General features: G+C 46.2%; 1 protein-coding gene across 33 annotated transcripts in view; it reads right to left on the bottom strand.

Annotated features, from left to right (window-relative positions):
* The window catches only part of TCF7L2 (transcription factor 7 like 2), a 194,524-nt gene that overhangs the window by 59,124 nt on the left and 108,445 nt on the right, over positions 1-26,955 (bottom strand). For 10 of the 33 annotated variants that reach the window (XM_046653550.1, XM_046653542.1, XM_046653548.1 and 7 more), the window contains one exon: positions 13,538-13,681. The exons of 21 other annotated variants lie outside the window; for them this stretch is intronic. In XM_046653550.1, the coding sequence (XP_046509506.1) occupies positions 13,538-13,681 (144 nt within the window). The remainder of the gene's footprint in view (positions 1-13,537; positions 13,682-26,955) is intronic. 2 more of the 33 variants (XM_046653543.1, XM_046653564.1) reach the window with 1 other exon arrangement.

Below are 26,955 nucleotides of genomic sequence, written 5' to 3'. Positions count from 1 at the left end.
AACAGATGTTAGCTCAGGGCCAATCTTTTTTTCCCCTTCTTCTCCCCAAAGCGCCCGGGTAGATAGTTGTATGTTCTGGTTGTAGCTCCTTCTGGTTGTGCTATGTGGAACGCTGCCTCAACATGGCCTGATGAGCGGTGTTAGGTCTGCATCCAGGATCTGAACTGGCGAAATCCTAGGCCGCCAAAGCAGAGCACAGCAACTTAACCACTCGGCCACGGGGCTGGCCCCTTTCGGATTCTTTAACTGCCTCTACCAGCCCACCCACTCCAACCACAGTGAACCAATCACTCTCTGGTTGGGGTTAGCTGCTCAAGGAATTGTTTGTGCTGATAGTTTTAGGTCACTTGGGTCCATTTCTCTGACCTGAGTTCTTTTCTTTGTCTTGCACCAGAAGCCCAGGCCCATTTGCAGAATAACCTTACCAAGATCCTACCACCTGATAGGTAACATTCAATTTATTACTATCTCCTTACCCACAAGGTAGTCCCAGTTAATCTCCCTGGATAACTTTTTTTTTTTTTTCAATCCTGGAGACCACATACCTTCTTAATAAATCAGGATCCTAATTTAAAACATCGATTACTGGAGCACTGAGGGCTGTTTTCCTATTCTAAATAGCTGCAGCTTACAATGCTTTTATCTATTTTTTATTTTTTGGTAAGGAAGATTGGCCCTGGGCTGACATCTGTTGCCAATCTTCCTCTTTTCTTTTTTCTCCCCAAAGCCCCAGTACATAGTTGTATATCCAAGCTATAAGTCCTTCTAGTTTTTCTGTGTGGGATGCCACCACAGCATAGCTTGATGAGTGGTGTGTAGGTCCACGGCCAGGATCCGAACCGGCGAACCCTTGGGCCACCAAAGCAGAGCACACATGAACTTAATTGCTACACCACCGGACCAGCTCCTTACGATGCTTTTCAAAATTATTTTGCTCTCCTCTCCCCCTAAACTGTAAGAGGCTAAAGTGCTCTAGACTCTGATCTGTCTGGAGCCTGACAAGGATGGGTCCGGCAGACAGGTATGTATCTTAGATCTTCGTGACTGGAAGAGAGACAGAGCAAAGACTTGATGTTGAACATGCAAGAATGGAAATGTGGTGAGAAATTCCACTAGATAGGCAAAATGGATTTAGGGGGAGGAAAGGGAGAGTGGACCAAAAGGACGCTGGTCATCAGGCAGAAGTGAGGAGTAAAGAAGCAGAGAAATGGTTCTGGCAGCATCTAGGCTGCGGTCAGAACCATAGTCATGGTAACTCCCAAAAGTCTGAAGGTGGATTTGTCCAAAAACACCCTCTTTAACATGGCTTTCCTTGGCAGCCTCACCACCAAGACCATTCACAGCAAAGTGGAGAGATTCAATCATTGAGGGAGTTCCGAGTCCCCCAGGAGCCCCAAAGGTAACCTCTGATGAGGATGTCTCAGAAAGGAGCAGGCCTCAGGGTTGGACGGGGGCTCTGTGGGAGACCAAAAGGGAGTAGCATTTCCTAGGGACTCAAGTCATTACTTCCAGCGTGAAGGCACAGTTCTTGAAGGCAAGGACTCAATCTGTCTCACTCACACACTTATGCCCAGTACCAGAACAGCACCTGGCACAGCAGTGCTCAACAGCACTGTGCTAAAGGGACTCAAGCTGTCCAAGAGCTGGTGTCCCTGTCCTGTCACCCTGGGAGTTACCAAGAGTTATTTTGCAGGCTTTTTCCTAATCCGTGTCCAGAAGCACTAAAGGGAGACAACTTGCCTATCTTACAAAGCCAAGTTAATGGCCTTTGTGATGGTGATTGGTCAGAAGTCTGATGTCCATAAGACTCCTCTGCATCCCCGCTTCATTCCATCACTACCAGCCTCTCTTTGATCCTCATCTGCCAGGCTACGAAGGTGGTACTGTCTTGTCTACCTTGGAACCTGGCCTGGGCACCAAGCCCCCTCACAGCCATAAGAGTAGAATAAGCATTCTTGGAGTGTCACCCAATGTCACAAAAGCTACAGACAGATCTTCTGGCTTTGTAAGCAAGCAGGAGTAGAACTCAATAACGCTGAGACTTTCAAGATCAAGTTCAACAAGTAGCTGACCATATATTTTTTAGGCCGTCTACAAGTCCATTAGGACACTGTACCCTTTGTCCTAAAATTGTAGGGTACGGCACACAATACTGTGCTACCACCAGAACAATTACTCTGGATGCATCGCCCTGAAAGGGATAAAGAAGAGGCTGGGAGACTACAGCATTAGGGCAGAATCTCACTTTAAGACTTTCCCCTCATGCTTCTCTGCACCCCTCCCTGGTGTCCAGATGACATCTATTAAATTCAGGCACTGCTCCACAAGGGATCTTGGCCTCTGGCTATGAGAAGAATAGCATCAAAAAATTGCTTGCCAACAACCCATAAATTTAAACAAGTCAGGATGGCAAAGAGGAGACTGCCTGGGAATCATCATAACAGACAAGTCAAAAGCAATGTGGTTTAAAATGGGACACATAGACAGCCACCCCTCCAGTGGGATGTTCCTTCTTTTACAAAGGCAAATCCTTATAGCTCCCGTGAGATTTAGGAAATCTTCTTTCCCCGTGTGACCACTTACAGCCTTGGAACTACAAGGAAGGTTAAGGTAGAGATGGGAAGGGTGAGGGATCGCCAATGAACAGCACGTGTGACTTGACCAAAGACATCAACTCAGACCCTGGCTCATCCTTATTCCTAGGAGGGGGTAAGAATGAGGGGAACAGCACATGCAAGGGCACAAAGTGGGAGCACAGCTTGAATAATTACAGTACAGTCCTAAGAACCAAGGGTCTCAGGTACACTGACTCAGTCCTCTAGACCTGGGAAGAGGTCTGGCTTACTCCTACCTCAATGATGCATCCATACAACGGAAACTGTTGAGACCGTGCTAAGGCTTCCTCCTTCCTCCTCCTCCTCCTCCTCCGCCTCCTCCTCCTTCTCCCTGAGCCCACCCTCATGGGGAGTGGAATGCAGCAGAAAGGACCACACACTGTGTAAATATATGTTTTATGTTCTCAGTCCTCACACCCACTCGCACAAAAGACATACCATTAATAAGTACAAAAAAATGTGGGTTTCCTCCCAGAGCCATCTTGTGCGTAATCCCTCACATCATTGGCCACCACCATTAACATGATTTGACTCTGAATTCAGACAAAGGAGGAGGTGAAAAGCAACGGGTCCCTAGCATCTACACATCTAAAGCTCACCCTCCAAAACGAACCTTCCTCTTTAAAGCTCCGTTTTAATCACTCTACCGAATGGGCTAATTTTTTTCCCCTTAATTTGCGGGATCCAAGCAATTTTTACTGTGGGTGGTAACAAGAGTCTAACTGTTTCTAATTATTTAAAAAACAAAACCACACACACAAAACAAAACAAAAATCTATGCTGCCAATTGCTGAGAGACTCAAGCCACAACTTCCGGTAATAAAGATTTTTCTTCCCCACTATCATAAACCAGCATATCTGGAGAGCATCTGTGTGTCTGCTCCATGCTTCTCATACACGATTGCGCGCGGTAAGCTGGGACCACTCACCTTACAGAACAGAGGGTGGTGATACAATGGGAGGTGAGTACCCTGGCTCGCAAACATGTGAGGACCCAGCCTTCAAACCCCAGCCAATCAACTCCTCTCAGTGGAACCAAGCACATTTTTTTTTTTAAATTTTGTGCCACAGTTTTTCTCTCTTTAAAAATGGGGAAAACAGTTCTTACCTATTGGAAGGATTAAAGAAGTTAACATATAAAAACCACTTATATCAGAGATGGTACATAGAAAGCACTCAATGAATGTTATGACTAGCTTATTTAAACATAAAATTGGAATATTAGTTTTTCCTCTCATGGCGTAGCTGTAAGAGTGAAACAAGAATACTTATGAAGAACTGAAGTCAAAATCTGAAGGACAGCAGATTCTTAATAAGTATTAACATGAAACCACACCTGCACCAGGGATGGAGTTCATGCTTCTTTTCTCCCAAAGCAAAGGGATGAATCTAGAAATACTGAGAATTCATAAATAAGTAAGAGCTAATGTTGACAGGTATTTACCACCTGCCTTATATACATTAACTCGTTGAAATCTCCCAATAAATGAGGGTAAATAGAAAAGTGCACATGGTCCCTCAGCAAGCCAATAGCAAAGCCAGGGTTTGAATTCATGGAATCTCAACCCCATGTTCTTAACCATCCCATTAAACAGACTCGGCAATAACCATAATCAAGGGCAAGAACCACATTCTCTCTTCTTCTGAGACAAGATAAGAATCGTGACTTTAGCATTAAATCTGAAAGAGGGAATAACAAATAGATCCTTTCTACAGAGAGGAAATCCACTAAGAAGACCATCCTATTACAGACCCAGAAGGAGGAGATCAACATGGAAGAAGAAGGAAGGAATTTCTTTTGACTAACTTGGACCTCAATTTCAACCAAACAATCCCATTCCACTCAACGTGAGAAAGAATCCAGCACAACCCTCCACTGTCCGACCTTCCTTTCTACCCTACTTGTTCATCACACCCAGAGGGTGGCAATAAGCTTAACTGCAGACAGTCATTTTTGTTAATGGAATTCTAAGCCCATCAGTTTTCAGCTGGGAGGATAAGAGAATCCTTCGCTCTGTTTTTCTAAAGCAAATATTTAGTGCTTTCATCTTTTAGTGCCCTAACATGCAATCTGTCACCCAAATAAGAAAAGAAAAAAAAAACCCTCTCATGCGGGTGTTTGTAGAAATGATATCACCTTTCCGACGTCAATCAGACAAATGGCAAGTGCTTTCAGAGGCGGGCTGATCATCCGGCAAGCTCTCCTAGAGGCCCGCTGGAGAGGTAAGGCACCCAGGCCTCACGGTTACACCTGCTCCACTTAGGAAAAGAACGCCACCAACGGCTTTCTCAAGTGCACCTCTCATTTCAACCAGGATGCCAAAAAGCAGCTTGTCTCCAAGTTATTTTGTTCCTCTGGTTTTGCCCAGGGACCCATGCTTGTGCTGCCTTGTTTAGCGTGTGGTTTTTGTTTTGTTTTTTAATGAAAAGTATTCTTCTTTCACCTGGAGGACATTCCTCTGCAGAAACCTGCCGCCAGACAATAGCAGTTTCTTATCAGCAAAACTCACGCCTCTGAGCTAAATTGTGGATGCCCTGACTCCACCACACTCGAGAGATGCCTTCAGCCTGGCAAGAGGGAGGTGGGGAGCGGGGTACAGACAGGAAAGTCAGGTTACTTTTGTAGAAGGCAGTTGTAATTCTGTTTCCTGATGCTAAAGTGATTTTAGATGCCAGAAAGCCCAAAGGAGAGCTATGACCGTTTTTCTGGACATCACCTCCCCTTCCCCTCCCCGGCCAATTTCTGCTTTCTGCACTGGGTCACTTCTCAACTGGCTGCAATGGCAAGTCTCCAAGTAATTACAAAGACAGGAATTAGGTTACACAAGAATTTACATGTGCGCAATTGTTGTTACCTTCCCCAGCAAAGTCCACGGCTGCGGCATCATCTACTGTTCAGTCAAGTGTGAAGCTCTGAGCTGGGGACCTTTGAGGTCACCTCTCCTCATTCTCCAAGAGGGAGACAAGCGCACACACACACAGGATCCTCACCACACAGATGTCCCTGTGTTCCACTTTTCCCTAAGAAAGCATAAGCTCTGACCCACAGCAGGTGAAATGGCAACTCTGGCCTTCCCGTGCACTTACCAGCTTGTTCCAGAACCTGAGTGAGGAGGGACCAATGACATGCAAGCAGCTCAGGTGCTATAAGCTCTCAATTCCTGGTTTCACCTAAGTAATGGAACAAGTGAGGATAGTCTGGGAGAACCAGGTTGGCTCAATAAAACCTACAGATAATGCAAGATCTTCATTTTCCACGTTGTGCCCAAACCTTGATAATCTGTCCTGACATCAAGGAAAGAATAATATAGATAATTCAAAGCAGAATATTCCAGAAGTCATTTCGTTTCACTCTGCTGCCGAGAGTTAGCAATAACATACTTCCCTTGCTAATTATATTTTTCTTTGACCACTGTCAGAATTAGCTTGAACTCTCCGAAATCCACAAAGTGGCCCAAATCATTCTGGGTGTGTGGGCAAGAATAGCCAGTACAAAAAATAGAAAATCCATGACTTGTCAATAACCAACAAGCTAACCACCAAGGCACTAAGGTTACAGCTCTTTTGCTGGATGAGGCGTGGAGAAAGGGCAGATCAGATACTCTGATAGTCAACAATGAAAACTTAGCCTCTGAATCGAAGAGATGAATCAAGTCAATGCTACCTTTCAAATGGTAAAAATAAAACCACATCTCCTGTGACTATAAAGGGATAGTATGAGGGTGTGTATAAGGTGATGGAGCTGTTCTGCATCCTGATGGGGGTGGTAACAATACAAATTTATGCCAAAATTCATAGAACTGTAGACCAATAGAAAAAGTTAATTTTGTTGTATGATGTATTTTAAAATACAACTTTAAAAAAAAAAAAAATCCCAAATCTCAAAAGAAACCTGGTCCCCAGACCTAAAATCAGGGACAGAGAAGTAAGTGTAAATCCAAAAAATAGACAGTTGCAGGTAAGCCAAACAAGCAAGATCTCAGCAAGGAGGGTCCCCTATGGAACCTGACTTGAGTACCTTCTACTGTCGCAGCAGGATAGGGCCAAGGAGAAACGAATGTCCAACTCCCTTTGGAAGCAAACATACTCCTGTATCCTGAGAGCTAGGAGTCCACGCCCAGACACTGCCATCCCTGTCTACCAGATACAGAGGAAGGGCCCAGAAGTGGTCCCCCTCCCCTTCGGGAACTGCACGTATTCCTTATGCCAGTAAAACATACCATAGGCAACCTCCCCCTCCTTCTCACCTCCACCCATCATTCTCACGTGTTCTCCTACAAAGTGGCAAGAGCTATAAACAACCAACAAATGAGCTCCTTCTGGCTGGTTACAAGCCTCTTCTACTTTCCGGTGGAAGGGCTGCTCAGTTCCCAGGGCCTCACCTGTCACCCTGGCTCCTGGCGAACCACCAGGCCTGCCAGGAACCCAGCAGGGGGAGGCAGGCTGAGCACGTAGTGATTGAGAGCCTCCATGATCCCTGCGACCCCAACCTCATGGCTCACGTTCAATCCAGCATCAGCTCCTGCCAACTCTGTTTTCCTAAGCAGCAAGAGGCCACCGCCAGGGCGCGGGGCTGCGACGCGGGGGCTCAGGCAAAGCTCGGCAGACCAAGTGACCAATGGGGTCGGGACATAAACCAAGTGGGGCAACCGCATGTCCTTTGGTCCCCTCAACTCCTTCTCAACCCCCTTGCCTCTCACTTCTTTTTTCTCTGTTGTCTTTAGTTCCCTCCTTGTCCCCACTCTCCCGTGTCGGAAGGAACTGGCTTTTCCAAAACAGAAACTTTCTCTCTGAGCACAAATGGGCCTCGGACTTAGATCTTCCCAGAGAAGAGTTTTTCTCTCCTGCTGCACTGGCGGCTGGGCTGACTGTGCGCACGCTCTGGTGGTGTGGCCCGGAGACACATGTGTGCACATGGGGAAGCACACATATCCCAGGAGGATTTTAACAGAGTTTAAAACTCCGTGGCTGTACAAAGGCCATCTCCTTTCTCATTCTCAGCTCAAGCAGAGGCGGCCAGCCACTGACTGGGAATGGAGAGCCCAAGGAAAAGGCGGCCAAGACTTGAACTTGGCCTCATCAGGGACAATATGCCACATCTACCACCTTGACCTCCAAACCAAACAAAAAAAAATGTTTTTACTACTGCATTTTTTAATGAAAACAGGCTTGAAATGGACTTACAGAGATGTGATGGATAAAGTTGGAAGAGTGTGGAATAAAGGAGGAGAAGATGGTACAGTTCCTCATAGCATCTGTTGCTAAACTAGCAGCAGCTGATGCAATAAATACCTTTCAAAGAAAGTAGGTAGGACTGGCCGATAAAGAAGGATAAAAACTAAGATCTCCCACCTTGCTTACCTAACAATAACTGCCCTTAATAAAAATGAGTAAATTAAGTTCCAGAGTCTGGGCCGAAATGTACTTCCTCTCTGTTCCCAAATTCCAAAGAGCTACCTCACTGACATCATTAAAGATGCTGATAATAGGACAGTACTCTGACAAACAGAGATCACAACCAAGAGAGATATACAGACAGACTGACTTGACAGATGTCAAAACCATTAGTGACAGCATCCACTTCCTCTCTGGAAGTACTGACCAAGTATTTGATTTTCGAGGCCCTGTAAGAGATAAACAGTCTTGGGGCCGGCCCTGAGGCATAGTGGTTAAGTTCATGCACTCCGCTTCGGCAGGCCCAGGTTCACAGCTTCAGATCCTGGACGCGGACCTAGTACCACTCCCCAAGCCACGTTGTGGTGGCATCCCACATAAAAGAGAGGAAGACTGGCACAGGTGTTAGCTCAAGGACAATCTTCCTCAAGCAAAAAGAGGAACATTGCTAACAGATGTTAGCTCAGGGCCAATCTTCCCCATACACAAAAAAGAAAGAAACAGTCTTAAGGCTAATTGAAACTCAACCTTGACACAGATTAGCCCATTAAAAACTGATCTGTCCCCTCACAGAAATACAAAAAGAGAGGACCGAAAAGAATAATCTGTGCAGATGACAATATGTCAGGCATGAAGGCCCAAGTCTTCTCTGTTAATGACCTTTGTCATACAGGACGTGAAGAAAATATGTGACTCACAAAGAATGGGGGGAAAGGGAGGTAGCCACTGAGATAAGAGTCATGATAAAGGCTGTGGCATCCCTGAGGAGGTCAGGCGGCCCAAGAGGCCTGGACACAGGGCAGGAAAGCACCCCCACCTTCCACAGGGATGAGCTCCTTGGGGACCCACACAGTCTGCCTGGGCTTCCTGCTTTGAATACTAGCTTCACTGGGTGGGAGGAAAGTGTAAAAGTGAATACAACAGGGTTCCCAGCGTCCAGTCCATGGACCGGCAGATGCGGGAAAGAGGGCCCGGAATGATCCTCTCCCTCTCTGGGCCTTTTTCCCTGTGGTGAGCTCTGCCAAGGTGTGTCTAAACCTGTCAATCACGTGGGGGCTCAGACCAGTAGTGAGGACCTACTCCCTGTTCGTGACGTGCTGGGAACGTGACTTCACCAAGGGTTGGCAATTCCCAGTTAGGCACCACAGTGTCCATTTGTACTACTGGAGTAAGTTAATTGGCAGGGAAATCCACACACTTATTTAACCTAAAGAATTCAACAAAGAAGCTTTGCAAACAGGGAATGGGAGAAAGGAAGAAATAACAAAAGAAGATGGGCGGTCCCACTTGCCATCCCACCCTGAGCAGGAATTTGGAGAGCGGGGTAAATGTGCTGGTCCACTCACACAGAATGACCCAGCGCTGGATGTGATCCACGGGCCTCATACATCGGGAGGGCATAAAGGGATGTCCGGAGTCGTTTTGTCCTTGTTCTTTTGAACTCACAGCCTCTCCCTCATAAGATGCGATTGCATTGTAATAGTCAAACTTTAGAAACAGTCTGTTTGCACTGGGACAATGACTAAGCATACTGATGGCTACTCGCTGCTAGAATGGACAACCACCAGAAGTTTTACAAAGAGTCTTCACTGGCTTACCTAGGAAAGTGTTTCTACTATAAGAGATGTAAAATAAACAAAAGAATTGCATACACAATATGAGAGCACCTATGATTTTTAAAACATATCTTTTAAAAGACTAAAAAGAGGGATGTCAAAAACTTAACTGTCCCTTTGAGAGGTATTTTTACTCTTTTCTCATCCTGCTTCTCTATGTAATCAGGAGTGGGGAACAAATGAAACATTTTAACAGAATGCCTTCTAATCTGAAGTTGCAAGGCCGAGATTTATAAAGCAAATACGTCCCCTCTACTGTACTTTGTTGTGTAAATCCAATTTCTCCATACATAACAAGAATCGAAAAATAGAGGACCAAGGAAATGAAGCAACATCTATATTTGTTTCAATGACTAACAAGCAAAAACAAAACTGGGGCTGTGATGCCAGGCTTTTTAGAAATCAGACACATAATAAGCCACAGATTTATAGGATGTGGTCTAATAACCCTAAGATCAGTTTCATTTCCTCTCACCAAAATGGTTAACTCCCTGTCTGTGTGACTAGCTTTTGCAAAGATAGCAGAAGTCTCTTTTTTCCCTTAAATGTATAATCTGAGAGGTTAGTAAAGCGAGTACCAGCAATAATGTGCTCCCTCCTGAATACACACACACGTATCCCTAAAAATGAAATAAAAATAGGCTCAACACCAACAAAAAGGTAGGTCAGCCTACACATCAGGAAGGACCATCCTGCTAGTCCCCAGCCACTGACCAGGAAAAGTGTGCAGGGGCCCTGAAGAGGAAGGAAGCCAGAATAAGGGAAGGATCCAGACAAAGAACTTTTTAAAAGTTTGTTTGCAAGCATTTCTGCGAAAATGGTATTGACTAAGCAATTACAGGAAAAACACTTTCTCTCTTATCTGAAGGCGTTTATGCCATGGGTCACACCCTATTATTGTCACTATTAAACATGTTAATAGCCCCAATGTAATGACTTTGTATGGCTAGCTTTAAAATGTACAGGAATAGCTAACTAGAAAGGAGTGACTCACGCCCGCCCAGGTGGGTATTGACTCTCTTAGTCATGTTTACTCAACTGGTCCACCAACCTTGATTCCTTCGAGGAGAGAGCTAATAAAGGGTTAGAATCAGGCTGAACTGCAAGGCAAGAGAGAGAAGGGACAATGAAAGTTAACTATGGATGGGGCAGGAAGGATCCAGAATGTGGTACTGGTAAAGCAAAACCTGGACTTTGGATGTCCTGAATCACAAGTTTCTTCCCAGCTCCTGAGAAGGCTGGACCCCCCTGCCCCATTCTCCTGTAGCAACTGGAAGATGGTTGGGGTGGAAGGCTCTGAACCGTCAGCTCCCACCATGGTCTTTCATTAACAGCAGTTTTATAGCTCTGCCCCTTTGCTGTGTGATCTTAAGCAAGTTGCTTAACCTCTCAGTGGCTCATCTGCAAGATGGGAATAATCACATCACCTCCCCCTTAGGGTTGTCCTCAGGTTTTGAAGAGTTAATATAAGCAAATCACTTACAGAGGTGCCTGGACCACCGGAAGCACTGTGTTAAAAGTCACTTTGTTCAGTATTCAAGAGATCCGCATAGGTGCCCAGTGAAGCGGGCTGGGCAGATATTCCACTACTGTCCCCTTTTTACAGACACAGGGATCGCATCACAGGGGGTGAAGCACCCTGCCAACGGAGGTGAGAGAATGTTGCACTCAAATCTTGTTCTACTCCCATTCCGTGCTGTTTCCACGACACTCCAGAGCCACCACTAGCGCACACGGGCTGTGGATCGGGATCTCCATACACCGCCACGATTCCTGAAGGAGTACATACTATGAAGGATACACAACTAATTTCTGCAGAAACCTGGATGGAAAGCACACTGCACAACTGAGCTACCCCAACAGCGGCCAGCCCATCACACGGACACGCTATTGGTGTGCAACTCCCCAAGAACCCTGCTGGGCGCTTGTGCCAGACCGAGCACACCAGCTCCTCTGGCCAAACCCCCAGTTTCTGTGCTTCAACTCACTGGATGCTCAAACAGCCCATGTGTGATACCCCTTCACTGACGGGGAAACAAGGGCACAGAGCAGCTAGGTAACTCGCCCAAGTTCACATAGCCCATGAGTGGTGTCTGTGTGTCTGGGCTATTCACAATGTGGGGATTTGAACCCAATCCTGGCAGCAGGGCGTACTGGCACTTCCCTAGGAGATGTTTCCCTGTCCTGAGGGCAAAGCTGAGAAACGAGCGTCCTCACTGGCGCCGGGGATCTGATCGGCGCCTGCAGTCTCGAGTTATAAGGAAGAAACCCAGTCCTTCTGTTTCATTTTCCTCATACTCAAAATGGGTGCCTGGTTCTCCTTTATCTACCTCATAACTCCGACCAAAGATTAATGAGTTACCATTTGCCAGCCCTGGTGGAGGAATAGCTGTGCTCGGTGCGGCCTTACCGTCCACAGTCACAACAACTAGCCACACTTATGGAAAGCCGGCCCAGGGAGGGGCTGGGGCCCAGAACGGCGCCTCCCCACTCCCGGCCCACATAAAGGACACGGGCCTTACTCACACGCCGGCGCCAGGCCGTCCGGGTACAGGCCGCAGCATCACACAGGGAGCAGGGGGATGCGCCCAAGACCCCAGAAACATCCTCAGTTTTATTCACATCTGGCCAAAGGGGACGGTTAGACCGCAAGATTTCCCCAAGACACCAACACACGAAGTTAACACCCAGATTTCAGACCCGTCCTAGCGGACAGCAGCATCCTGGGCGTTACATCAAGGGAAAAGAAAACACAAAACTGCATGAGGTACAATTCCAATTCTGTGAAACATTTTTAAAGTTTGGACACATGAATGACAAGAAAGAAATGCATCCAGACATTAAGAGATTACGCATCGGTAAAAAGAATGCGGGTGTTCACATTTTCTTCTATGTGTTTACGTGTCGCCAGTTCTCTTACAGGCATGTTTACTACTTCTTAAATTAGAACAAGCTTTTAAAGATGATTTAGTCCACCCTTTCTCTCTCCAAAGGCAAGGCACAGGGACACCTGTTACATATTAACTCCCGGTCTCTGTCCCTATGGCCCTAACACAGAGCACAGCGTCCAGCACCGAGTAGGAATACAATACATGTTTTTAAAAGACACAGCCTTTACTAATTGGCTCTTAAATATTCACTTTTCTTAAAAAAAAAAAAAAGCTAGCATTAGTACTAAACCATTTGCTGCTTAAATCTAAAGAGTTACTTTAAAATTTTTTATGTGCATTGACTTTTGCTTCTCTGAAGATGAAAGCATGTTCTAGATGTTCTTTATTCTCTGGGACTACTAATTTGAAGAGAACTGTCACTCCCAAGCACGGAGCAGCGTGGGGTATTGACATCGCATTGAATTATTTAAAAGAAATTAACAATGCTTCCTGTCCTTGGAGAGCAGTATCTGTGAGCAAAGCCATTCACGGCCGCCTCGGGAAGGTGTCACTGCCGAGGACTGAGCATTTCTCCGCACCCTGAATTTTAAGAGAAAATCTATAAGTTCTAAAGAACCAGTAACAAAGGCAGAGTGGAGGTGATAACTTCTCTTCCACTGGGAGCTGGGAAGAGCCAGGAAATTATTTCCTGCGAGTCAAGTTTAATGGGAAAAGGTGTTGTTCATCATTCTCACGGAAGCGACACGTGACGCTGAACCCAGTGGCTTTTACTGGGAGCCAGGCGCCTCGGGTTCACGGGAGCCACCACCCTCCACCCACTCCTCGTAAACTGGCATTTTCATGGCTGTGATAAACCTATCAGCGGTGCCCCCAGACATCATGGCACCCGAGAGGACAGTGACCAGACGGGAACTCGGGGACCACGGCGGATGGGCCCCGACCTAGTGCGAGACAACCTTTGGATGGGTGGTTTCATTTGAGGGCTAGCTCATCTCATACCGTCATTCTGCTCCAGACCTACCTCCAAACACCAGGGCTCCCCAACCTTTTGTAAGGAGTGGCTCCTTTTCATGTCCCTGAAGACTTGAGTGCTGACAGTGAAGTCTGAGGGGGGGTAGAAGTGCTGACAGTCATGTCCCTGAGTGCAGCAAGGGAGGGGGCACTGCTGCCAGGAAGAAAGGGGAACAGAGTGAGGCTCGGAGGGAGGCGGACGCGCTCACCAAGGCATTCACGGCCCGCAGCCTGACTTTCTACCCTAACCCACACTTCTCTACCAACCAGCTCCAGGCGAGGAGGATTGTGGTTCCCAAGATGAAGCCAGACCTCTTCCGCCTCCCTGCTGCCCAGAGTGGGGTCCCCTCTAGCAACATCTTAAACGCCACCTCCTCCATGCAGCCTCTCGGCTGCATCCTTCCCACTATCCCCACCTCTCCCATCACCCACCCAGTGGACACGGCCACTCCTTTCTCGAGGCCCTCAGGAGCCAGTTGGCTAGCACTCTCTCTCAACTTACCTTACTGAACCTCTCTTAGTTTACACCATGTGATATGGCTGATATTTCTGCCCTACAAAAATGCAGTTACATATGGCTCCACCCAATCCTGGAGCTCAGTGGAGATCTGTCTTAACACCTTTCCCTCCGCCAGACTACAATCTTTTTGAGAGAAGCAACTACACTCCCATCTCCGACCCCTTGAAAGATCTGGCAGCACACCCGCTGTGTGCTCAAGAAGCTTGTGCTGTTGTGAGTTTCACCCCAGCTGGAGCCCTGTCATGAGAGCTGCTTTGGCTCAGTGACCTCCGACTCTGCTGGGGGCTCTATGCAGGAACGTGTGTGTTCATCGCTACTCCTCACAACCACCCTGTGAGGTAGGTGTTGCCATGCCCGTTCTACAGAGGAGGAAACTGACTCAGAGACGTTAAGGAGCATGCCCAAGGTCACACAGCTAGTAAATGGCAGCGGGGGAATCTGGATCAGGTCTCAGTCAACTCGTGGTGCTGCTGTGTAGACTCGCTGGTCTGTCTATCCAGGTGTTGACTACTGCTCTATAAATGGGGTAGAGAATTTAGGGGGGTAAAGAGCAACCTGGGGTCCGAGATGGGCTATTTCACAAGAAGTATTATTCTAATTGTCTTTAAAAAAAGAAAATGTCTACGCTCTTTATGTTCATCGTAAAGGATGTATGTCTTCTCTACTCTAGTTTTTTAACATTTTAGATGAAGGAAAATCCCATGAACAAATTTTTCACCTTTCTTAATGCCAAATAACAGAATTCAGGATTAAGAGTATGAGATAGAGCACAATACCCAATACTTATGTTCTGAGAGTCACTAAAAAGCAGAAGGAGCCTAGTGGGTACTGGAGACTGGAAGATAGGAAATTGATGGAAATAAAGGACAAATCTACAAATCAGCAGCCACGTTTCCAGAATAATTTACCTGGTTACAGTATTACCTGGTCCTCCCATGGGGGGGTCATCCTGGTGGACTAAACCCATCCAAAGGCCACGGGAACTCTCAAAATGAGCAGCAGCCACATCGCCTGCGAACTGGTGCTACCCCAGGGCCCTGGGTGGCCACACTGTCCTTGGACTTTGAAAGCCACCACAGCCAGAAGCCCCGAGGTCTGCCACCCAGGAAGGGCAGCCCAAGCCCCAGAGGCAGCACTGGTTGCCCACCCCCAGGGGTCTCCCTGTGGGAAGCAGAGCGTCCCACCCCGAATCTCTCCACAGCACTCCTTTGTAAACAGGAACGTGAGTCACTAGGCAAGCATGAGTCCACTTGCGAGATCGGCCCAGCTTTACAACGAAGGTGATCCGATTCTGCTTGTCACAGCCGTGACTCACCTTACTGCCTCCCACCAAAGGTGACAAAGTTTAACGCTCCAAGTTGTTCCTGGAAGGAATCCAGCAATACGGGGGGTTTAACTCCTTGTCTGCTTACTTTGTTTTCTAACACGACGCTGAGAGCCAAGAGACAAGGACCCCAAGGGCAAGGGCCCCAGAGGAGTTTGGAAAAGAAATGTATCTACGGTTACCATAGACCACAGCATCTGTATTATCTTCCCATGGCCATTCCCCAGGGCCTGGACTCCCACAGGCACTTGGGGCTTATGAGGAAATGTTACACTTACCTACACAAACAGCACCCCCACCCACCTCCACCAATATGAGATCTCGATGCTCTTCCATTCCTGGGAACCTCAGAGCCAAGCTTGCAGGTCATGGCTCCCAATCCTGTAGGAGCTCCCAGCTTTGAAATTTGTGAGATTAACCTCACTGCCATCTTTTCTTATGGGCTTACCCAGCTTTCTCTTTATTCTAATACCCTTAATTATTCATTTCCAATCCTTTTGCATAATATGAAGTCTTGTAAGCCACTTCAAATTTGGGGGAGTATAAGAGGTCTTAGAAATAAATTCAAATGTATATACAAATACAAAATCCTTTTGTACCAGGAAAGAACTACAGATGACTCTCCCCTAAGAAGTACAAAACGCTTCAAGGGACCCTAAAGATTAGGATGCAGATGTCTGCCAAGGTTTCTGCTCAGCATCCACTCACGCTTTTTCTGGTAACAGTACCCTGACCTACTGAGGAGGCACCACCTTGACGCTCAAGCCATGTAGTTTACATGGAGTGGACCCACCTTCAGCTCCAGGGATGGGCAAGGGTACTCAGTCCAAATGTACTGAGCACATTACATCCCCCTACCACAGCCACTGGTTCAGGATTGTGGGGGAAGTTTAAGATCAATCTAGACTTGAACCTGACTGCATGCAATGAAGCCAACCTGGAGGAAAGCTGAGCCAAGAGCTGGAGGGAAAAGGTGTCCTGGTACGTGAGCCCCTGGATCCAGCTATGCCTGAGGCATGCATGCTACCTATCAACTTTTCAGTTATGGGTTAACACATTCATTTTGCACAGACCAGTCTAGTCACCTTAGTCAGACTGACCTGAATAATCATCCATCCACAAATCAAACGGTAATGTGGAAAAAACTGGAGACGTTCCAGGAAAAGTAAATAAAGGCCTCGTGAGTTTCATGCTCCTGGCATGACGAGGGGGCTGTTACAAGGCAGTATATTGGAGTAGGCATCTGGTACTTTTTGAAATAAGAATGAATATGGCTTGTGGCCAGTCTCTGGGAAAGGGAGAACCTGAGCAATCACACATCAGCTGGAACTGCCACTGGGCCCTCCTGCCCTTCTAGTGCCTCCGCAGCCACCAGCTGCACCGACCGACTAAGATGGGGTCTCCAGAAAGCAGGGACCATGAATACTTCACAGAGCCAAAACCCACCTCCCAGCTTTCTCCAGAAGCATTGACTATTTGGGATGGGATTTCAAGAGGCGCGTTTCTTCTGGGGAAGGTGATGTTGTCAAGAGAGAAGGCAGGCAGATCGGGTGGTGGCTTTCATTTTCACTGGGAACTCGGCACCTGATGACACGGTGTGTTGACCAGTCCTGGACGTGGCCACATGGACCAAGAATCAAGATGTGCCACTGAAAAAGTCGTAGCAATATTTGCGTATGCCGCTATTTTGTTTCTTTATGAGCTTCCAGCCCCCTTCCACAGGTGGCTGGGCAATATTCAAACGTTACTGCAACAGAATGCAGCCCAGTGAGCTAGAAAGTACAAATTGCTCTGCCAGGAGAAATAAACAAAAAAGAAAAGAATATAGAAGAAGGAGCTGAAAAGCATTAAAAAACAAAAACCCTACAAATACTACAGCCTCTAGAGATAAAGATTTTGCACGAAATAATGTTATTCAGACTGAATTTAGCCAGCAGCTGCTGGCTACTGTGGGTATTCTGAACCTCCCTCTTATCCAGGAAGAAAAAGGCAAAGATTTTAAATTTTCTCTCAGAAAAGTTTGGTTTGATTGTTAATTTTATGTGTCAACTTGACTGGGTCATGGGATGCCCAGATATTTGGCCGAACATTATTCTGAGTGCTTCTGTGTTTTTGGATGAGTCCAACATTTAAACTGACAGACTGAGTAATTCAGAATGCCCTCCCTAATGTGGGTGGGCCTCATCTAATCAGTTGAAGGCTTGAATAGAACAAAAGCCTGATCTCTCCCCCCAGACAAGGGGGAATTCCTCCTGTCCGGCTGCCTTTGAGCTGGGACACTGACTTTTTTCCCCTGCTCTCAGACTCAAACCGAACATCAGCTCTTCCTGGGTCTCAAGCCTGCCAGCCTTTGGACTAGAACTACACCATCTGCTCTCTTGGTTCTAAGGCCTTCGGACTTGGACTGGAACTATACCGTTAAGATCTCCTGGGTCTCCAGCTTGTCAACTGCAGATCTTGGGACTTGTCAGTCTCCATAACTGTGTGAGCCAATTCTTTATATTAAATCTCATATATTATACATGCACGCAAGCACACAAACAAGCGCGCACACACACCCTATTCCTTCTGTTTCTCTGGAGAACCCTAACACATTTGGGTAGTGTTTTCTGCCCCAAAGCAAGAGGGAAAGGATTATCTGTAGGTGTCTAAAAGAAATCACAATTGCAAAATGGAATGGGTCTTAGCAACCATGTAATGAAATTCATTCTTTACGATTTCTTTACATCCCCAAGTCTAGATGTAAAAGGACCTACCCAGGAGTACACCGTTAGAAAAGAACAAACTAAAACCCAGATTTTACAGCTAGGAGCTCAGGGTTCTATGCATAATACGGAAGAATTTTATTTTGAAAATGCAGCATTTTTGGAGGAATAAGAAATCCATTTGAGAGAAGGACACTGACAAGAGTCATTCCACTAAAGAAGCAAACTAGTAAAATGACAAATCTTTTTTAACTGGTAAGAGTGTAAAATCCTCATATTTCTTTACCATTTACTCACTTATACATACACGTGTTTACAAACAACGACACCAAAAAGCAAATAAGCAACAGCAACCATCCAACCATCCATCCAACCAACCAACCAACCAACCAACCAACCAAGGCCCATGCACATATATAACCGTGGAGAAAGAATCCATGTCTTTATAGGTCATGTTCATCTAGCTTTAAGCTCCAACAACTGTCACCTCTGAAGGTTACTCTGACGGGAACTAATTACATTTGAAAAATGTTGTCAAACAACACGAATGCAAAGAAACTGTCAGGGCTCCAGACAAGCTACCACTTTTGTCATTAAAGGTGAGCCCAGTTCTTCCCCAAACTAGGACACCATCACTGACGGGGCAAATGTATGCAACATTATTTTTCAAAACTGTGAGCATATGCAAGTGACAAGGAGTGAGAGACTGTGCGTGTGTATGCACATGCGTGCACGCCTGCATGCAGGGAGGGGTAGGTGAGCATGATCAAATATGGAGACGACGGCCTAGGCACGGATGACAAGGGCCCAGCTCGTGTTCCACCACTCCCTCTTCAACATCACTCAGCTACCCTGCTCAGAGCTGGCAATGAGGTGAAACGTAATCACCATCCCTACACTCTAGGGATGTAGAAATGAAGTCTGCCTTGGCCCTCAAGGACCTCATGTTAGTGAGAAAGAGACCAAGATCCAAACGGAAGGCAAAGAGAATGAACACAAAAGGAGCCAATGTGAACTCCATCCTTACACCTGCCTTTCACAAAGCACAGTTCACCTCTTCCCAACCTCAGCAGAGAGAGAGATGCGGGGCTTCAGGGTCTCTGCCACCTCCCACTAACTAGCCATGTGCCCTGTATCTCTGGGGCTCAGTTTGTCAGGTGATGTGAGGGTGCTGGCTACGGGATGACTTCTAAGGGCCCTGCCCACCTCCAACACTCTGCAGTTCCACAGGGCAGCTGAACACAGGGGAGGGGGGTCCGTTAGGTCCTCAAATCACTCTAAGGAGAGGTCCAATGCGCCTCAATTTCTAGACATGGTAATTACTCAACACTTGGATACATTTACTGAAGAAAGTTACAAGAAGAAAAGGCAACACGTGCACAGTAAAGCTTCCTTTTATCAGATAACAGCTCTACATGGCAAGGAAAACTATCTCAGGGATAAGGAAATTTGCAGCATCATTTCAAAAGGTGTTTATTGGTTAAAATAAAATTTTGCCAACTTGTTTTCTGGGCGGGAAACTACTTCTCAATATCAAATACTGAGAAGGAAATCAAACATACTTTTTTTTCATTATGGCATCAAACCACCAAGAAAAAGTAGGTACAAAATAGGTTTTTAAGGAGTATGGGATAAACAAAAACAGAGAGTATTTGGGTCATTTTGAATAAAGGAGATGTTTTTACTTTTTAACTGAAATCAACATTAAATTTGCTCTATAAGGCAAGGTCAAGGTTTCACTGTGACGAAAGGTAATAACATGAAGTGGTTAATCTTAACGTTGGGACATTAGCCAAAGCAGGCAAAAAACCAGACATGGCTGGAAGAGTAAACGCAGTCCTTTCTAAGGCCAACCTAATTCCTTGGATACCCACACACTAGGAGAGCACCAGTGCATCTCCATCTTTTTCTTCCGACAGTGACGAGGTTCCATGTGACCTCAGCAGGTGGACAGCAAAGCTTCTCCCTGCAACCTCCATGGCCATTATCTGCACGTGAAACTGTGAGTCTCTGTCCTTAACGGGGTGATCTCTTCAGACAAGCGAAATGTCAGCGAGCCCATGAAAAGCCATCCTCGTCAATGACTTGGAGAGAATAAAAGTTGATTCCCATGTACAGGCAGACAATAGAAGCCCATCTACCTCCCCTAGCAATGAGTGATAAACTGGAGACAGAAGCTCAGTTCCAAGAACCACAGGCTGCAGAGAGCTTTGTGAATCCAACTAATGGAGTCATCGTAATACTGTGTTTCTAACGAGATTCTTGCTAAAGGGAGGTTCCTTCTCCCAGGCAAGCCTTTAGGGGAGGAATGTGAGTCTGTGCCACGCCACCCAGGACCACAAACAGCACTGTGCAGAATCAAGGGGCCAAGAGGGAAGAGAGTCTGGTTGGGCCTTGTGATGCTGACTAGCCTATCCTCTCTTTAAAAACCAACATGTCCCCTACAAAAAGACAATGAGCAGCCTCCAATGGGATTGGGGGTTGCAAAGACAACACGGGCTGCCGTGTCTGGGGATCTGGTTATGGCTCAGGAAATTCAGAGAGCTGTGCTCTGAAAAAGAAAGCAGTGTTGATAAACAGCATCCTCCTCCTCTATCAATGGAGACCACATGTTTTAAAATGCAAATAACAGGTTTCTAGAACAACCCTGGAATCTCTCCTGGAAATGTTTTCATCATTCACATCTTGTTAGCCACAGGAGCCCCAATTACATGTCTTCTTTTCTCATTTCTACTAACCAATTATTAGCATTAGATAATAACATACTATTTCTGCTAATATGTTTCCTGACAACATCAACTCCAGAGGGTCTTCATGGTGCAGTAACTGAATAACTGTGCAAATGAGGGCTAATTGATGAGAAAAAGTTATTTAAACCTTCTCGGGAGTTTATGAAAACAAACCGTTTTGGTTGAAATGCACTATACTAATTGCATAAAAACTTATTAAATTGAAATAATTTGAAAAAAGTTTATTATGAAAAGAGGAACCACATTGGAAGGATTAAAAAAATGATAATAAGGATAGAAATATTCAAAAATACTGGATTCCCCCACAGGCAGGATTGATCTGGACACCATCACATTCAGAATGGCAAGGCACACAAGAACATCAGGAAGGGCTCACCAACTCCACTCACTAACATCCCTGGTTCCAAAATGATACTCGCCCCCAATTTGTCATCCCCGGAAATGATCATACTGTTGCCAATGGGATCACTTGAGCAGCCACCACTGTCGTCACTGGGCACATGCCTGGGGCAACCATAATGGGTCCTGCCTGGACTATGTTGATGTGGCAGAAAGCAGGGTTTCTTTACTCAGGGCAGACCCAGCTGGGTCAGCGGCTTTGTAATTAATTCTCTTAATACTACGGTATTTGGGGTTTCTCAACTTGAAAGGGGGGATAAGGGGCCTGGAATAAATTATCCCCTGTGCCACCCAAGCCTTTGGCTATCTCCTTCTACCCCAAACATTTATATCTTTGTTACTAAAAATCAGGTTAAAGAGACCCTCGAGAGAAAAAAAACTTAAAATTGTGTGTGGGTGTGTGCCTGTGCGCCCATGTGTGTGTACGGAAGACATTAGAGACAGAACACACATAACCTGAGGAGTCAACCCCACCTTGTGCCCACTTCTTCCCGCCACTAAATGGATGGGCCCACCACTCAAAGCACAGAGCCCGGAATAATAATTCCCATCTTCTCATTTTGATGGCTTGATGAGAACACCCAGTTTTCAGGGATCTCTTAAAGATTGTTAAGGGTTCCCTGGTTCTTAAGGTGAAAATCATCTTCAGATGTCTCACATTTGCAGCCAATAAGCAAAAAATTCAGGTTTCCCTTGAAAAGTTTCTCCTTAAAGTACTTAAGGAGCTTAAATGCCAAAACCAGTCCTGGAGGGTAGTGATCCGGACAATTACAAAGCAGCTGATGCAGCCAGGCTGGGTCGACCCTAAGCAGAGAAGCCCGGCCTTCAGCCTCGTCAACCACACTGGAGGCAGGAACCAACCTGGGCAAAGTGGATGTTCCTATCTCCAGAACGTAAACATCCCCGGGCCTCTTAATATTTACAACAGGTGAAACCAACAACCAAAACAGTAACAAACAAGCAAACGAACACAAAACAAAAAGACGCCCCAGATTGGAATAACCTCCTCTGATCACAATCTTTTGGATGCCATTTGAGTGATTCCCACCTGAGGAGAAAACAAAGACAAGGGAGACAGCGCCTATCAGGGACCGGTTTGAGTCCCAGGAGATAATGTCTTAATCCTTAACCCACCTACAGAAAGAGTTACTAGCAACAGTTACTACTTTTTATAGATTAAAAGCCTTCAGTGCTTCCACGAGATCATGGACTCTGAAGTCATCTTTATCCAATGGTTGGTTCCAGGTCTGTCGAGGTTCACGCTTGTTCAGATGGGCAGACCACTCATAGCCTTGCAAATCTTTGCCCCACAACAGTCACTGCCAAAAGAGAACTTAACTGCCGATAAAACAAAGGGATAATTTTGAAAGTTAAAACAAATGGACCGGCTGAATATTTTTAAAATTCTGAATTTACTATTAGCTGATGAATGGATCAGTAAAATGTGGTCTATCCATACAATGGAACATTATTTGGCTATAAAAAAGAAATGAAATACTAATATACACCACAACATGAATGAATCTTGAAAACATTGTGCTAAGTAAAAGAAGCCCATCGCAAAGGGCCACGTATTGTGTGATTCCACTTAGAAGAAATGCCCCAAATAGGCAAATCCATAGAGATAGGAGGTGGATATGGGGCAGGGGACAAGCTGGGGGCTATGGGGAGTGAAAACTAATAGGTCGGGAGCTTCTTTTTGGGGCGATGAAAATGTCCTCAAATTTATTGTGGTGATGGTTGCAAAACTCTATAAATATACTAAAAATCATTAAATTGTCCACTTTAAATGGGTGAACTGTATGGTATGTGAATACTTATTTTTTAAAAATTCTGAAGTTTCAATTGGCATAATTGCTATTATTTTATCTCTAACTTTTTTCTATTGGAATTCTGAGCACATTTCATTTGAAACAAATACACAACTCTGGGAAACAGGCAGGATAAGAATTATTATTCCCATTTTACAGGAAGCAGGGGCTCAGAAAGTTTCTGTTTTCTTTCCACCGGCTGGCTAGGTTCCCGAGGGGCACAGGGAGGAGTGTAAATTATGGGGGAAGGGTAGGGGTCATAGGCCTTATCATCCCCCAAGTCAGGGAGCGATTGATAACCGGCTCTCGCCAGATGTCTAGAAATTTATATGGTTGGGTCATACAGATGTGCTACTAAACAAAAGACATTGAAAAATGATGCTTGAATTACTGGAATTCAATTCTTAATGGCATGAAATTCAGGTGAAAGAATTTAGCTAAAAAAGCAGAGGAGGGGGAAAGAGTCATCTCTTTAGTTGATATCTGGTGGGGTGAAAATACACCCAATTAGATGTGGCCATATAATTTTCACATCAAACATCCTGTGCTCCCAAAGGCAACTAATGGCACTGCTTGCTGTAGATTTTCCCAAGTTTTCAAGAGCAGTGACAGCCCTCTTCAACAAAGCCATTTAACATAACAGAAGGTTAAAGTGGGAACCACAAACACTTGCTTTTCTTAATTTACACCTCTCATTTACTTGCCCAGAAATGTCATGGAGGAGCCACGAAATTTATGATGTACTGTCAATAGATGGTTCCTTTTAAGAACAGGATTTAGAAAGCAAAATGTGAATCTTAGAAAGTAATCTGGGGCTATACCTTTAAAAAAAAAAAAACTCTCAATATTCTGGGCGAAGTAAGATAGGATCTGGTTTGGATCTCTTACTTTAAAAAAAGGAAAGACTATTAGGTGAGTGGAAGACTAGCGTTTTGAGAAACGCAAATACAATGACTTCCCATTATCTCTTCTACTAACCAGGTAGCATCTAAACCCACCCTGGACCACAGCAAACAAACAAAGCACAGCTCACAGGCACTCTCCTCTGCATCACAACCCTTCTCCAAGCATGAGAAACTGCTAGCTTTTACTATATCATCATGTTTGTGTAGTTTTAATCATTTCCTTTTTTTAAAAAGAATACTCTAGTAAACCAAGATATTTCTTAAGTACAGAAAGTAACTGGGAAAAAAAAAAGACAACTTAAAGATACAATTGCAAATTGGGGAATTTGAATATTCTTTCCTATACTTCAGTCTGTTCTTTAGTTTCGGGAATAACGGAAGGACAGTTGCTCAATCAACACTTATGTTAAAGCAGGATTTCTCAACCTCAGCACTAATGATCTGGATACTTCTTTGTGGCGGGGGGCTGCCCTGGCAGCATCCCTGGCCTCTACCCACCAGAGGACAGGAGCATGCCCTGCCCAGCTGTGACAACTGAAAACGCATCCACACTTTGCCAAACGCCTCCCAGGGAGCAAAGTCCCCCAGCTGAGAACCAATGAATTAAAAGTAACTGGACTGAATTTTTTCTGTGACATGATCCAAGGCAGAGGACTTAGCTTGAAAAAGTACCCAGATCACTGCAAGAGCCAGCGGCAATGGAAGAATCAGCCAACTGGGACCCAAATCCTCCAACAGCAATCAGGACCCCCCAAAAATACGCTGATGAGGTAAACATCCCCAGGAGACCCCTGGCAATTAGTATGTAGCCTTTGGCTATGTACCAAGGTCCCAGAGAGCCCCATGACTCTTTTAAGGGTCCCTAATATTGTCATTTACAAATGTGTGAAGTGACAAGTACTAGAAAGATTAGTGTGTGTCTCAAGGCGGGTGGGGGGGGGTCCCCAATTATGTTTAGGTCTCTTTAAAATCACAGAGCTTTTGTAATCTGCTGATCTATATAATAGATACCCCAGTCACTTAAGAAAACTCAAACTAGTCTCTTTTCTTTGAGGGGGAGGGGGCACGCGGGGCACTGTTGGTAGACAGGTGGCAAAACAGTGATATTTTAAATCTCTGATCTCCTTAATAAAAGAATCCAAAGTACCAAATAAAAGATGGAGCCCAAGTCTAATTCATAAATCCAGAATGTTCTGCATAGAGCGAGTCCAAGTATCTACGAGATCCAAGATGATGTTTGTGCTGAAGGCAGAGAGGTGCCAGCATCAACACCATCGCTGACCTTTGGTGGGTTAGTCAGCCTGCCGACCGCCTTCTAAACCGCCACGGGTATGCGCTCCTCTGCTGACCAGCCCACAGCCACCTCGCCAGCCATCAGCACAAGAGGGAACAGCAGCACTGGGACGCAGGCAGGACAAACCCCAGAGCCATCTGGAGACCCCGGTGCCTCTCGTCCGGAGCGGAGAAAAGCTGTAACGCATCATCATTGCTGGGGTGTGGTTTGTTTTCTGGATGTCGTGCCAGCAGCTCCCGCCGGGAGTCGTCCAGGCCACGGGGAGGGGCGGCAGTCTGGCTAAGTGACTCACGCCGAGGCCGACAGGTTGGGAAGGCGTGCGAGAATGAAAACGGGAGCAGGAAGCAGCTCTGAACAGAAGAGTCAAGAACATCTTCAGATCCGTTTAAATCCACTCTTTCATGATCATCGAAACCTGGGCTTTCAGGGTTGACAGTCACCGCCCAGGGAGCCTGGGCCTTCCACCTGCTTTCTGAGTTCTAGACTGGAAAGACAGAGACCCAGCAAGGCGGACGATGAAGGATGTCTGCCGGCCACGCAATTCTAGCTCACACACCAGGCAACCAGGCCCAGCCATGGAGACACCACCAGGCACCAGCATCCTAGGGGCCACGTTCACCCCTGGGGACACAAACAGGGTAGTTACTCTAGCTCAGGGGCCAGGTTCATCACTCAGCACTTAACACCTGAATTTATCAAGAAACCTTGAGAACCCTGGTCCCTGTATTTTTACCTAAGACACCAGAAAGATCTTGGACCCACATCATGGCTATGACACAGGGAAGCGCACTGCTTCCTGTTTCTTTTCTTCCTAAAAGGCAGGCAAGAAATAACAGACGGCCAGAAATCAAGGCAAGAACCAAGCCACCTGCACCCCCCCCCCCGCAAGCTGCCTGCTCTCACGGTAAGTAAAAGCTCCTCATACTCCAGGCCACTTTTCCAACCACGAGCAACATTTGTATCACTCTTTTTATTTAAGTAGCTTATAAACAAGCGGGTGATTTGAAAAGCACTTTCCCTGTTTATTAACAGCAATCTGTCTGAACAGTATTCTCCTTGGGGTGCGTTACTAAAGAGGGGGCACACGACCTCCACTTCTGCCAGCACCCACGCAGCCCCAGGCTGGCCCCCTAACCCAGAGGAACCCACTCATTCTGGGAGGGTGACAGTCATCCGTGAATCTAGACCGCGTGACCTGCCTGATAGGGTGTGCGCCATCCCCATCATCAGAGTCCCTAACGTGCCAGAATGGTGAGGACAGATCTCCGAGGGACAGGCCAACAAGCTCAGCGGCAGCCAGTTCACACGCAACCAGCCCTACCGTTGGGGGCTCGGCTTCGGTTTCAGTTCAGGCACCAGCAAGGTTTGGTCCCCTGCCCAGTCCCAACACCGATAACATTCCTTAGAGCTGCCGCACCGGAACAGCAAAGGTAAAAGCTGCCTGCCTCCAAAGAGTGAGCTAGGGGAGCAAGGGCGGGGACCGGGGATGAGAACACAGAAGAGAAAGCACAGGGTTCCCGAGTCTGCCCGGGAGCCCCTCTCAGCACCAAGGGATCAGGTCCCACATCTCCATGTCTGTTCTAACATCACACAAGACAGTCACTCAAGCTTCTCCTGCCCGTGTACCTCCAACAGGAATTGCTCCAGAGGTGGATGCCCTGGGAACCTCATTTCCCAGAGGTCCTCATTAACCCTCTCCCCGCCAACACTGGAGTCACCA

Source organism: Equus quagga, chromosome 2 (genome assembly GCF_021613505.1).
Source record: "Equus quagga isolate Etosha38 chromosome 2, UCLA_HA_Equagga_1.0, whole genome shotgun sequence".
NCBI classification, from domain to species: domain Eukaryota; kingdom Metazoa; phylum Chordata; class Mammalia; order Perissodactyla; family Equidae; genus Equus; species Equus quagga.
Note: the sequence above shows the minus strand (reverse complement) of the source record. Positions and strands in the feature narration are given on the sequence as shown.